Source organism: Dermacentor variabilis, chromosome 6 (assembly GCF_050947875.1).
Source record: "Dermacentor variabilis isolate Ectoservices chromosome 6, ASM5094787v1, whole genome shotgun sequence".
NCBI lineage: Eukaryota > Metazoa > Arthropoda > Arachnida > Ixodida > Ixodidae > Dermacentor > Dermacentor variabilis.
The window spans coordinates 34,573,931-34,588,455 of record NC_134573.1 but is presented as its reverse complement, the minus strand read 5'-3'; the positions used below and the strand labels follow the sequence as shown (position 1 = coordinate 34,588,455).

The window sequence follows — 14,525 nt, the reverse complement described above, 5'->3', positions numbered from 1 at the left end:
AGTGATGTACGGCTGGCGTTGGCACGGTTTCTCTAGCAGGAACTTCTGTCACGTCCCCCTGTTGGGCTCCATGGTGGGTGGTCGGCATCGCGGCCGAAAACCCAACTATACTTATGGAAAACGCTTTCTCTAAACTCCCTGATCGCCCTCAGAAACAAGGGTGCACCGAAGAGGTCTTTCAGTTTTTCGGACGCCAAGTCCACAATTTTCTTCGTTTTCGCATGATCGACTCAGAAAAACCAGCGAAACAAGTGCGAACAATCTCATCATTCCTTGTATCGAAGTCTCTTACCGAAGTTTTTGGTCCAGGATATAAGGCGTCGAGGATGGCTAGCGGTGACCTCCTCTTGGAGCTCCGCGATCAGAAGCAATTTGAGAAACTGCCTAAACTAGTATCATTTGGGGAGACCCAAGTAGTAGTAACCCCGCACCGCACGATGAATACCTCCCACGGCGTTGTCTCAGACGATGATTTGCTGGAGCTCACTGAGGCTGAGCTCTTGGAGGGCTTCAGTGAACAGAATGTTATAAATGTCAAAAGAATTAAGATGAGGCGAGATGGTAAAGAAATTGCGACCAAACACCTAATACTCACCTTCAATTCAAGTGTCCTGCCCAAGTCAATCGAGGCCGGGTACATCAAGCTCCGTGTAAGACCGTATGTGCAAAATCCCCTCCGATGTTTCAAGTGCCAGCGTTTTGGCCACAGTTTGCAGAGCTGCCGAGGCCGCCAAACTTGTACGAAATGCAGCGTACATGAACACTCCTCTGAAGCTTGTGAGAATTCTCTCCACTGTGTAAATTGTGATGGGGAGCACGCCGCGAACTTGTGGTCGTGTCCATCCGGAAGAAAGAAAAAGAAATCGTAACTATCAAAGTAAAAGAGAATATCTCATTCAAGGAGGCACACAGGCGGGTTTCATGCCTGCCCAAGAAAAGTTTTGCCGATGTGACGCGTCAGGGGGCAGCGGCACAACAGCCACCGGCGGCTGTCCGACCCACAACCAGCGAGTCGGCAGTTACGCCATCTGCCCCCGCGGCGGTTGCAGCTAGCGCTGCTCCGTCAACCCAGCAGACGGGGCCACCGACCCCGAAGGTGGGCGCAGCCGAGGCTGCCCCAACCTCCCCGGCCCCTTCCAGCGCTGGCAACAGCCGGTGCAGCCAAATCCCCCAGGGAGCCCCATCGACCTCCGGGCTGGCGGACGCAGGGGTCTTGCCCTCCAAGTCGGGACCCTCGCTGGTAACTTCTCGCTTGCAAGAGCACGTGTCCGGCGCCTCGCAAGAGGCAATGGACACTACACCTGTCCTCACGGCGCGCCAAGCGCCTAAGGAGCGGCGAGGCTCCCTCGAACGCTCCAGAAAGGGCAAAACCCCGATTACAGGGCCTCGAAAGGGCTCTGTAATCTAAGGCATAACTTCCGTTCCCGTACACACAGCACCTATTGGCTTCCAATATGGATACACAAATAATTCAATGGAACGTCAGAGGTCTTCTTAGAAACCTTGATGATGTGCAGGAACTCATCCAAAAACACAATCCAAAAGTGGTGTGTTTACAGGAAACACACTTAAAATACAAACACACAAACTTTCTCCGACAGTATATAACTTTTCGCCAAGATCGCGATGATGCTATTGCATCATTGGGCGGTGTCGCTATTGTTATCCATAAGAGCATTGCGTGTCAACTTTTACAGCTACAAACACCTCTTGAAGCAGTGGCGGTTCGAGCTGTTCTCCTAAACAAACAACTTCCATATACCCCATACCCCAATATTACAAATTAACAAAGCATGCATTCCAATCCTTTATAGATCAATTGCCAGAACCTTAAGTTGTTCTTGGCGATTTCAATGCGCACAGCTCCCTGTAGGGCGACTGTTGTATAGATGCGCGAGGTCGTCTTCTTGAACAGTTCCTTTTTTCTTCTGGTGCGTGCCTTCTGAATGAGAAGGAATCCACATATTGCTGTCTTGCAAACAGAACTTTTTCCTCAATTGATCTCAGCATAGTCTCCCCGTCTATACTGCATGAACTCAAATGGGAAGTTATAAACAATCCTTACGGGAGCGACCACTTCCCCATACTTCTGAGAACATATAAAGAAAACGAATATCTACCACAGGCTCCTAGGTGGAAGATCGACACAACTGACTGGGAGAAATTCCGAACTCTCACTAGTATCTCACGGAATGACATGTCTTCTTTAGAAATTGATGCTGCTGTGGAGTATTTTACAGCGTTCATAATAGATGCCGCATCAAAATGCATATCTGAAGTAAGTGGTTCGGCATGCAAACGACGTGTACCTTGGTGGAACAACGAATTTGCAATCGCCCGTAGGAAACAGAACAAAGCGTGGGGATCGTCACGCGCCTCTCCCACTGCAGAGAGTCTTATTAACTTCAAAAAAGCAGAGTCTCAAGCCAGGAGAACGCGCCGACAGGCCAGGAGAAAGAGTTGGCAGAAGTTTTTATCGGGTATCAACTCTTATACAGAGGAGGCGAAAGTCTGGAACAGGGTTAACAGGATAAAAGGACGACAAACTTATTCACTCCCCCTGGTAAACACACAAGGCGATACCCTGCTTGAGCAAGCAGACTCACTTGGGGAGCACTTCCAGAGCGTGTCAAGTTCCAACAATTATTCAAAACCCTTTCTCAAATATAAACAAATAGAAGAACGCAAGCCACTCATAAGAAAGTGTCGGCAGAATGAACCGTTCAACCGCCCCTTTAGTATTGCAGAGTTGAGAGCTGCCTTGAGCGCATGCAAGAGCTCTGCACCGGGATCTGATAGAATTATGTACGACATAATTAAGAACGTACACATTGATACATAACTGACTTTACTTGCACTTTTCAACACTATCTGGGCTGCTGGATATCTTCCACTTGCATGGAGAGAAGCGATTGTGATTGCCATTCTGAAGCAAGGTAAAGATCCTTCGTTGGCGTCAAGTTACCGCCCGATAGCCCTCACAAGTTGCATTTGTAAGCTGTTTGAGAAAATGATTAAGCGGTGACTCATACATTTCCTGAAATTAAACCAAATGCTTGATCCCTTTCAGTGTGGCTTCAGAGAAGGGCTGTACACAACCGATCGCCTTGTGCGCATTGAGGGATACATTTGCGATGCCTTTCTACATAAACAATATTTCCTATCCGTGTTCCTCGATATGGAGAAGGCGTACGACACAACATGGCGCTACGGAATCTTGAGAGACTTGTCTGGAATGGGCATCCGTGGCAATATGCTCACCCTAATAGAAAGCTATTTGTCCAACCGTACATTCCGCATGAAAGTCGGGAGTGTACTTTCACGTCCATTTATACAGGAAACTGGTGTTCCCCAAGGAGGTGTGCTCAGCTGCACCCTCTTTATAGTTAAGATGAACACACTCCGCGCTTCATTACCACCAGCTATATTTTATTCCGTCTACGTAGACGACATACAAATAGGTTTTAAATCCTGTAACCTTGCAGTGTGCGAAAGACAAGTACAGCAGAGATTGAGCAAGATATCTAAGTGGGCAGATGAAAATGGGTTTAAAATCAACCCCCACAAAAGTTCTTGTGTTCTTTTTACAAGAAAGAGTAGCCTGGTTCCAGACCCGAGCATGGAACTATGTGGAGAGCAAATACCTGTCAAGAAAGAGCACAAATTTCTAGGTTTAATACTTTGTAAGCTTACTTTCATCTCGCACATAAAATATCTCAAAACTAAATGTCTAAAAACAATGAACTTGCTGAAAATGCTATCTTACACAACATGGGGTAGCGACAGGAAATGTCTAATGAATATCTACAAGAGCCTCATTCAATCACGGCTAGACTACGGTGCCATAGTATACAACTCTGCCACCCCGAGCGCACTAAAGATTCTGGATCCCGTCCACCACCTCGGTATCCATCTGGCGACAGGCGCATTCAGAACTAGCCCGATCGAAAGCTTATATGTAGAATTGAGTGAGTGGTCACTCCATATGCAGAGATCTTGCACCAGCTTTACATATTTTCTTAAAATGTACTGTAATCTTGATCATCCGTGTTCTGAAACCATTAGTGATTTGACGTACACTGCCCTTTACCACAATCGACCCTCAATGAGAAGGCCTTTTTCACTGCGCGTGAGGGAGCTTAGTGTGGAAATGAATGTCCCGCTCTTCGAACACCGCTTGATGCCTCCAGCGAAGTATCTACCTCCGTGGGAGTGGCAGGAGATTGAATGCGATATATTTTTTGTAAGGCTTACAAAACATGCACCAGAACTCGAACTTCGGATGCATTTCCATGAACTCCAATCGAAGTATTCTTGTCCTGTCACTGATGCATCAAAATCGCATGTTGGCGTGTCTCACGCGGCTGGTGGCTCCCCTTTTTCTGAATCAGGTGTATTGAACCCCCATACCAGTATATTTACCGCAGAAGCCTATGCAGTACTGTGTGCGGTTAAACACATAAAGAAATTAGGACTAGAAAAAGCAATTATATTTACGGACTCGTTAAGTGTCGTAAAAGTGCTCATGTCGTTAAGAAAACACAAAAATCCTGTTCTTATTCAGCTTTACTCGTATTTGTGCAATATTTATTCAGCTCATAGACATGTAATAATATGTTGGGTTCCTGACCATAGATGCATCGAAGGTAATGTGCTGGCCGACCAAATGGCCACATAGTCACACCTCAAGCTGGTAATACCACCACAACTATTCCTGCCACAGACCTCAAGCATTTTTGCGAACCAAACTGCGAAGACACTGGCAACGCTCGTGGGACAGCGAAACAAATAATAAGCTCCATCTGATTAAGCCAAAGTTAGGTTTCTGGCCCTCCGTTACTAAATCATGAAGAGTTGACATCCTATTCTGCTGACTCAGAATAGGACACACATATGGTACTCACAATTTTCTGTTGACTGGCAATGAACCTCCAACCTGTGGTAGATGTGGTGAGCGGCTCACCGTCCTCCACGTCCTCGTGGAGTGTCGGGAAGCCGAAAGAGAAAGAAGGGAACACTTTCCTCTAGCATACCGCTATTGTCTCCCTCTCCATCCTGCTCTGTTTATTGGTAAAGAACCCCTTTTTACCACCAAAGCTGCCCTAGGTTTTTTGAAAGAGGTGGTTTTGCATGTTAATAGCCCAAAGGTTTCGTAGCGCATCCTCTCTACAGAGGATGCCGCTGTGATAGATGTTTTATATAGCACATGTCTCCAGGCCCTTGTGTCTCAAGGGCTCTAAGGAAGCAGTAGGGCTCTAGCATATCTTATAACCTTATATATTTTTACACATCGTATCATTCATTCTTTTTAAATGGATCTTAATTTTCATAGTACACGTCATAAGTCATCGCCATAATCTTATTATGCAGATTTTACGCATTTTAGCGCTACCATTTTTAAGGCCCCTCTACAGCCACGTCACACCAACTTCATCGAACTCATGATTACACTGCGAAGTCATTACCACGGACATGGCGCTTTTTGGCCATACTTGGCCCTTGCGCCATAAGACATCAAACATTCATTCATTCCGCAATGTGCATGCTCACGTGTGCATTTGTATGTTTGTGGATCTGCTCGCTAGGCCACGTTAGTTGTGATGCTTGACTGTGGATTTAGTGAATACTCCTGCAAGAAAGGCGCGAGCATGACATTGTATAAGCAGTGCAAATCACTGACATTAGAGCAGCTTTCACGATATATGTGACTAGGCTTTGGACACGTCGGTGTCTTTGTGTAACAGCGTTTGCTTGGCTCTGTGCAAGGATTGCTAACGTCCGTAGATACTTAACGTGTTGGGGGCCAAGTCGCACCATATCTCGCAAAGTGATCTGCCAAAAATATTGCTCCTGGTAGGTTGAACTTTTGGGTGAAAGTTAGCAGCTACTGGCACCTATTTTGAAAAATTCTATGTAGTCTGTCGACAGCCAGAGGCTTATATTTTCGTGAATTCACTTATCTCAGTACTCTGCTTATCTAAAAATTTTTGCTGTTTTTACAGCTTAGAGTTAACAAGGATTTAATGAAATAAGCCTCAGTGGAATTGAAAATGGTTAACTCGCCCTATGCCATCCCTGCACACATCTGTCAACATCCCTAAAAAATTGCTTCACTTTGCCAGCCTACCAGAGTTCCTGATTCTTCTTGCTCTCTTGCAGCATACGAAATACTGGGCAACCCCGTGCGGCGACGTTCCTACGACAGCGTGGACCCTGAATTTGACGATGACATCCCAACCAATTGTGCAGAATCACGGAACAATTTCTTTGCCACATTTCGGCCAGTCTTTGATGCAAATGCAAGGTGAGACAGCACAGCTTGCTGTCAAAGGTGGCTTGTGCATGCTACGTTCTGGGGTGGCTGCTGAGCGTGATGTTCAATTCCTGACCACGGAAGCCACATTTCAATACAAGAATAATGAAAGGAGTCGTGTGTACCCAATTTTTGATGTGCATTAACTGCTGACGAGTATACAGTAAAACCTCGTTAAACCGTCCCCACTTAAACAGTAGTTTCGTTTTAAAAGTAAAAGTGAAATCCCCGACTCAGCGGTCAATGAGCATAACGTGTTTTGTATCCGCAATAAACCATACCAGCTTATTGCATATGTATCGGTTTACACGTAGTGTTTCCACTTTTCGTCACGCAAACACAGCAGTGCGCCGTCTCCATCGGGCGGCCTGGCAGAACAACAAGCCTCAGAGATCAGAACAACGGCCTCCAAGCACCCTGTGCATTTGGGAGCGAAGCCACATCAACATCAACATCATTTCGGTGGCGTGCTAGAAAGCGTTGTGGCTGTGCATGCAAGGACTTGCGTCAGGCCGAAACTCGGATAAAATGGACGCCAGATGCTCAGCATAGAAGAAAAATTAGACATTGTTCGGGCTATCAAATGTGACATGAAGAAGTCGCTACTGGCATGTGACAGGGATCTGTTGTTAACTACGGTGTGTGGCATTTGAAATGTGAAGAAGTTGCTCGGCAGCGCTGCTGTGACCGCGAAGGGATGTTGGCTACGAGGTTTGACTTTTCGCCATCGTTGCCTCTGTTGTTGCCGAAGTGCCGGCTAGCGACAGTGATGAGGACGACACGGAAAGCGACAGCACGGGCGATTCAGGCCCGACAGTGGCAGACCCAACAGTGGCAGAAACTGCGCGTTACCTCAGCCTCATGAACGCAATCGTCGCGACAAGAACAGCACCCCGCGACTTCTGCAGCGCTACCGCATGCGTGCACTGAGAATACGTAATGCCAACAAGGAATTTGCCACGCGAGTGTTTGCCGAAAAGAGGGGTGGCGGGCTGAAAAGCTGGCTCGCAGATTTGAGGCCGCTGTTGTCGCTGCTAGGCCGTGGTGGCATCAAATGAAAATAACACTTTCGTTGCCCAAAGTGAATAAATACTGCATGTTTTTTTTCCCTTTCATCGCACTTTCTCTGAGTTTCTTTTTTGACAGGTAAATGGTCGATCTCATGCTATTTCGGTTAAACAGTACTATCGTTTAGTACATACTTTTTCCGAGCTCCGGCCAACTACGGTTTAACGAGGTTTCACTGTATCAGTAGTCATTGCAAGAAATTTTCATGCAAGGTTCTTTTCTTGCTTTCCTTTTTTTTTCCATGATGAATTGTCTTGTGTGTGATCGCATCATCCGCATCAAACATTGTGTCACTTCTTAAATGTATACTTGAAGTAAAACTCTCATGATAGTATGCGTTTAAGGCTAGACGTGCTCAGCGTTTTATATGAATGCACAGAAAGAGACAACGGCCGAGCGGGGCGAGCGCGAGCAGCAACAACAGACACCGTCTTCTGTGTCTTCATCTTCTTCTGGCGTCCGTATTTCTCACTACAATCACTCCCCGGCAAAAAAGGAGCCATCCTGGCGACCTATGGAACAGGCAGCACTGGTGGATCGTAGTGCAGCTTCAGTCAGTCGACATGAACAGTTTCGCGTCTGTGATGCCGTTGGTCCGCAGATGGCTGAATAGGCTCAATGATGTAGTTGACTGGGGACGTCTGTTGTAGAACCCGATAAGGGCTGTCATACTTTGAGCTCAACTTTGTAGGAAGGCCAGGAGTAGAGAAAGGAACAAGAAGCCATGCCAGCGTCCCAGGTGAATATGATGCAAAAATCAAGCTTGCGTCACAGCCATATTTCTGGTTGGTTTGATCTTGCGCGGTAAGTGAGCGAGCGATCTCGCGACATTCTTCGGCATAAATGGCGGCTTCAGATAGAGTCGTAGATTCGGAAGCGTCAGGGCGATACAGAAGAATTGTGTCCGTAAATGTGGAAGGTTCGCGACCATAAAGAAAAAAGAAGGGAGACAATCTCGTAGTAGACTGAGTGGCGCTATTGTAAGCATACGTAACAAAGGGAAGGATGCGGTCTGAGTTAGTGTGGTCAGCGGAGACGTACATGGCAAGCATGTCGCAGAGAGTATGATTGAAGCGTTCAATCGTACCATTGGTTTGTGGATAGTAGGCAGTTGTAGTTCTATGGGCAACGTTGCAATCGCAAAGGAGGGTTTCTACAGCTTTGGATAGAAATGAACAACCACGATCACTCAGTAGCTCGCGAGGCACGCCATGTCGAAGAACTCGAAGAACAAGGTTGCAAAGTTTGAACAAGCCAACTTCACATGCTGTGGCCGCCGGGAGTGATGAAGTTTCGGCGTAGCGCGTGAGGTGGTTCACGGCAACAATAACCTAGCAGTTGCCATCTGGGGCGTACGGTAGAGGGCTGTACAAATCAGTGCCGATACGGTCGAAAGGTCGGGAGGGACAAGGCAATGGTTGGAGCGGTTCTGTTATTTTGTGGCTCTTGCGGCATTGGCACTTGGAGCACAAGTGGACGTACTACTGAACGAAGCGGTACATTCCTCGCCAGTAGTATTGAAGCTCTAGGCGTGCATACGTCTTTAGTACACCAGCATGGGCGCATTGTGGATCCACATAAGAAGAGGCACAGACGTCGGAACGTAAATGGCGAGGAATCACTAGCAACCATTTATGGGTATCGGGTAGGTAGTTGTGGCGGTACAGGAGCCCTTCGCGGATGGCAAAGTAGCGAGTAGTGCGACGAAGCGAGTGGTCAGTGGTGCGAGGTGACGGTTGAGATAAATTCTCCAGAAGAGAGGCTATCCAACGATCCCTGCATTGCTCTGCTGGCATGCCAGCGAATGTAAGAGATGAAGAATCGTAGCTGGAGACAGATGGAGTACCATGCTCATCGGGCAGTAGTGAGCGCGAAAGAGCGTCAGCATTCGAATGCTTATGGCCTGACTGGTAGACAACACGGATGTCATAGTCCTGTAGACGAAGTGCCCAATGAGCTAGGCGGCCAGATGGGCCTTTTAATGACAACAACCAGCACAGGGCATGGTGATTGGTCACAATGTCAAATGGACGGCCATATATGTAAGGTCAAAATTTTGTGATTGCCCAAACAATTGCAAGACTTTCTTTTTCAGTGACCGAATAGTTTCTTTCTGCTTTGGTGAGAGTGCGGCTGGTGTAAGAGACTATGTACTCTTCGAAGCCAGACTTACGCTGGTCAAGAATAGCGCCGAGGCCTACTCCACTTGCGCTCGTGTGGATTTCGGTAGGAGCATTCGGGTCTAAATGTTGTAGAATAGGCAGAGATATCAAAAGATGCCATAATGTGGCGAACGTGTCTTCACAAGCGGTAGACCATGTGGAGATGCCTTGACAGTTGGCAAGCAGCTGCGTTGAGGGGGCGATTATGGAAGTGAAGTTACGCACGAATTGGCAGAAGTACAAGCACAGGCCTATAATGCTAGATGTTCTTTCAGCATAGACAGCCTGGGGAACTCGGTAACGGTGCGAAGCTTTGCAGGGTCTAGAAGGACGCCATCCTTGCTGACAACATGGCCTAAGATGGTAAGCCGGCAGGCGGCAAAGTGGCACTTCTTCAAATTAAGCTGCAGTCCAGTGTGTGAAAGGCAAGTCAGGACGCTTGCAAGTCAGATGGAAGCCAAAGTCCTTCGAAAAGACTACAACGTTGTCCAGGTAGCAAAGACACGTGTGCCATTTGAGGCCTCTAAGTATGTTGTCCATGAAACGTTTGAAGGTGGCAGGTGCATTAAAAGGCCGAACAGCGTCACATTAAAGTCATATAGGCCGTCTGGGGTTACAAACGCAGTCTTGGCATCGTCAGCTTCATTCATAGGGGCCTGCCAGTACCCAGATCGAAGGTCCAAAAAGAGAAAGAACTCTGCTCCTTGCAAGCAGTCGATAGCGTTGTCAATTCTGGGCAGTGGATAGACATCTTTTTGCTTGATCTTGTTAAGGCACCTATAATCAATGCAAAATCTGACGCTACCATCCTCTTTCTTCACCAGCACAACTGGGGAGGCCGAAGGGCTGTGTGAGGGCTGAATAACGCCATGATGAAGCATGTCGTTAACTTGTTCATCAATGACACGGCGTTCAGCGTAAGAAACTCAGTATGGACGTTGGCATAGAAGTGCATGAGTGCCGGTGTCCATGTGGTGAACGATGGCGGATGTGCGGCCCAAGGAACATTGCTTATGATCGAATGACATCCGAAAGCGGCCGAGCAACTCCAAGAGTTGGGTACGCTGGGCAGCCAGGAGTTCAGAGTTAATTAACGGAAGGAAGGCTTCTAACGAGGACGAATCGGCTCTGGTCACAGGCTGTTGACAAGAAGACTTAACGTATCGTCAGGAAGTTGAATAGAGTAGCCGGAATCAATATCGTCAAGCCGACCTATACATTTGCCACTGAATAAGGTGGCTGTAGAAGAAAAGCAATTCGTGACATAAATGGCGCTGCAAGAGCTTTCAACTGTGAAAACTGCAAAAGGGAGGAGGAAGTTTTTGCAAGATGTGAAGGCTTTGGAGGGCGCAAACAGGACGGTGGAAGAGGGAGCATAGCTGCAAGAAAGTGGTACAAGAACACAAGACAAAGGAGGTACGTCAGTGTCCGCGGCGACGACCACTCGAGAAAAAGGTGGCTTGTCAGAGGAGGCGTCGCACATCGGCAACAACTCAAGTTCGGCACGCGCACAGTCAACAACAGCATGGTTAGTAGCAAGAAAGTCCCAACCCAAAATAACGTTGTTCGAACATGGTGAAAAAAAAACGACAAATTTGACTGCGTCAAATTTGTCCTGAATGACAAGGCGAGCTGTACATGCCACTGAAGGTTGAAGGTGGTGCGCGGTTGCAGTGTGCAGGGAGATGTCGGAAAGCGGAACCGTGATCTTTTTTAACTTGCGGCACATTTCTCCACTAACAGACAACAGCGGCTCCATTATCAACGAGTGCTTGCACGGAAACACCTTCAATATTCACGGTTGTTTCGTTCGCAGGTAGAAATCGAGGCCTTGAAGTTGTCGACACGAGCACAGTTCTTGCCTCCAGAACAGCGATGGCTAGTTTTCCGCTTGAACGGGTGGGGGGCGAAGAAGCATAGGGGAAACTGAACGGGGACGTTGTGAGGATGTGCCATAGCCACGTCGATTCGGTGAGCAGGTGTCCATCGTTGTGTGGGAGGAGATCAGGTACGGTGGCTCAGGATTTAAGGAGCCCCGATTTTCTTCGCCCACACTAGTACGGAAGTCACAACGATGACAGAAACGAGCGACATGGCCAGTTAGGCAACAGAAGTAGCAGATAGGCCTGTTAGCCGAGGTGCACCAAGGATTAGTGAACGGTGGTACGGGACGGCCAAAGGGTGCTGGGTTTGGGCGGGCAGGCGCAGCGTAGAAGTCATTTGCAGGTCGACCAGGATTCATGCCGAGCAGCGTTGCTGGTGACTGCCTGCGTGCGACTTCAGCTTAAAAATTGCAGTCCTGGTTTAGATTCCATATGCTCGTATCATATCAAAGAAATTGTTGACAGCATCAACACGCCCTAACCTACGCTCTTTCAAGCATATGTGAAGCTTGCAGTCGCATTGTCAATTTAATCTTTAAAACTGCCGTTTTTCCTAGTGACTTGAAAAGGTCAAAAATAATTTCCTGTGCACAAAAAAAGGAGACGTCACCTTACTAGCAAACTACAGGCCCATATCCATCTTGCCGTGTTTCAGTAAAGTAATAGAAAAACTATTAGCACACCGCCTATCTAATTACTTGGACAAGTTCCAATTATTAACACCAAGACAGTTTGGTTTTCGTGCTGGATATTCTACTAACCTAGCTTTAATCACCCTCACTGACAAGATCAAAGCGGAGATTGATGGGGGCAGATTCGTAGGATCTGTATTTATCGATTACTCGAAAGCATTGGATTCCATTAATCACAACATTCTCTTTACTAAACTCAGCGCATATGGCATAACAGGTCCATCTTTGGAACTACTGCGAAGCTATTTATACAACAGACAGCAACAGGTTTGCATTTCAGGAGTGCTGTCTGACACAAAAATAATTAACACTGGCGTTCCACAGGGGTCCATACTCGGTCCCCTTTTATTTTTAATCTTCATTAATGATTTCCCAAACTGCCTAACTTCTACAGAATGTCTTTTGTACGCGGACGACACCACTATTTACGCCTCACATAACGACATCTTTACGCTAACTGAGCTTTTAAATGATGAACTAAATAATGTCAGTGGTTGGTGCAAAAAAAAATAAATTGCTAATTAACCCTCAGAAAACAAAGTTTGTGGTATTTAGTTCACACAGTAAACCTCAACATAACCTTCCACCACTGTACATAGCTTCACACCCAATATTACCATCTAATGAGTGCTCATTTTTAGGTGTTCAATTAGACTCCTTTCTAAAGTTTAATTTGCATGTCAGCTTCATAAAAAAGAAAGCTGCCTATGGTATCAGGGTGCTTTTAAAGGCCAGACAGTACTTTCAAAAGCACGCTCTCCTGACATTGTATTATGCCTTCATTTATAGCCATTTAAATTACTATATCAGTTCTTGGGGTCTTGCATATCGCTGTCATATAGCTAGCTCCCTTGCAGCACATCCAAAATAACACTGTCCGTATCATCGCTTCAGCTCCTTATAACGCTCATGTTACCCCCATCTTCACTGAGTTAAGTATCCTCACAATAAATAAAATTATCTGGTACAACCACAGCATCGTTATTCACCGCCTTCTTAAAAACCCACAATTACATTATGTCATTGGCAGGAATAGTCTTGCTAATCCTAACACTACCAGGTTCTCTTTACAAAATAACCTTTTACTTCCAAAATCACGCAGCAACTATGGCAAACTAACTGTTGGTTTTGCTAGTGTGAAAATGTGGAATAACTTACCTACTCACGTGAAATCCTCACCTACATTATCGTCATACCAACATTCACTGAGAGCTTATATTAATACCCTGTAAACTGCATCTATTCTTTGAAGTATGTTTATGTTGCTTATTATGTAATTTCTTTTATGTTGTGATGTGTTGCCATAGGTTTTATTACTTTAACACTGGTAGAAATTGTGTAATCCATTCTTTGTTTATAACCGCAACTGACGCCTCTTTATTTATATATTATTATATAACTAAAAACAAGAGGTCCCGCTGCAGTTTATAACTGTGGGTCCTCTTTCTGTATAACTTCTACTGCATATGTATACCACTAATGAATGAAGCAATAAAACTTGGAACTTGAAAGTCAGAGGAGCAGAAACAGGTAGGAAGTTGGTATTGCCTCAGAAATTTGCTCCTCTATGGCTTGTCGAAATGCGGGAGCAAGCACCTGTGCGGAGTCTAAGACGTGGGGAACAAGGGACAATTGTCGTGCCACTTCTTCCCGGACAAACTGCTGAATTTGCTGCATTAACATTTAGGTGTCAATAGCAGCAGCACCAACAGTTAATGCTGAGATGTTGGCCGTGTCAGAGCTCTGGAGGCGTGTAGAAGTGCACTGTTTCCGCAACTCGTCATAGCTCTGGTAGTACTGAATGTCTGTGACAGTTTGGGGATTTTTGGCAATGAGCATTTGGAAGGCGTCGTCCTCAATCCCCTTCATGATGTGCCAAATTTTATCGGATTTGGACATATCAGTGTTGATGCGATGGCAGAGGTTGACAATATCCTCAATGTAGGACATAAATTTTTCGCCGGATTGATGGGTGCAACCGCATAGGTGCTGTTCTGCGCTGAGCTTGCGAACAGCAGGTCAGCCGAAGACTTCCGCGAAGGTCTTTTTAAAGGACTACCAGTTGGCAATATTAGCTTCATAGTTGTGGAACCACAGCTGTGCCTCGCCCGCCAGGTAAAAGTTGACGTTGCTGAGTCTGTCACCATCATCCCATTTATTGTGGGCCTTCGCCCGCTCATACGAAGTGAACCAGTCCTCGACGTTGTGCTCATCGGTGCCGTTGAAAATGACAGGGTCTCACTGTCTTGGTACTTTGGCGCAGGCGACCACTGGTGGTGCGGTAACACCTTGCTGAGGCACATTGGCAGGCTTGGCCAAGACGGGGGGTGAAGTCCGGATACGAAGTTCCAGATGGAAAAAGGGAACCTGCACACTCCACCAATTGATAGTACGCATTGAAGAACTC

General features: G+C 46.6%; 1 protein-coding gene across 1 annotated transcript in view; it reads left to right on the top strand.

Moving 5' to 3' along the window:
• The window catches only part of LOC142584720 (dnaJ homolog subfamily C member 2), a 127,858-nt gene that overhangs the window by 25,239 nt on the left and 88,094 nt on the right, over nt 1–14,525 (top strand). The window contains exon 5 of the mRNA XM_075694939.1: nt 6,160–6,304. Within this exon, the coding sequence (XP_075551054.1) occupies nt 6,160–6,304 (145 nt within the window). The remainder of the gene's footprint in view (nt 1–6,159; nt 6,305–14,525) is intronic.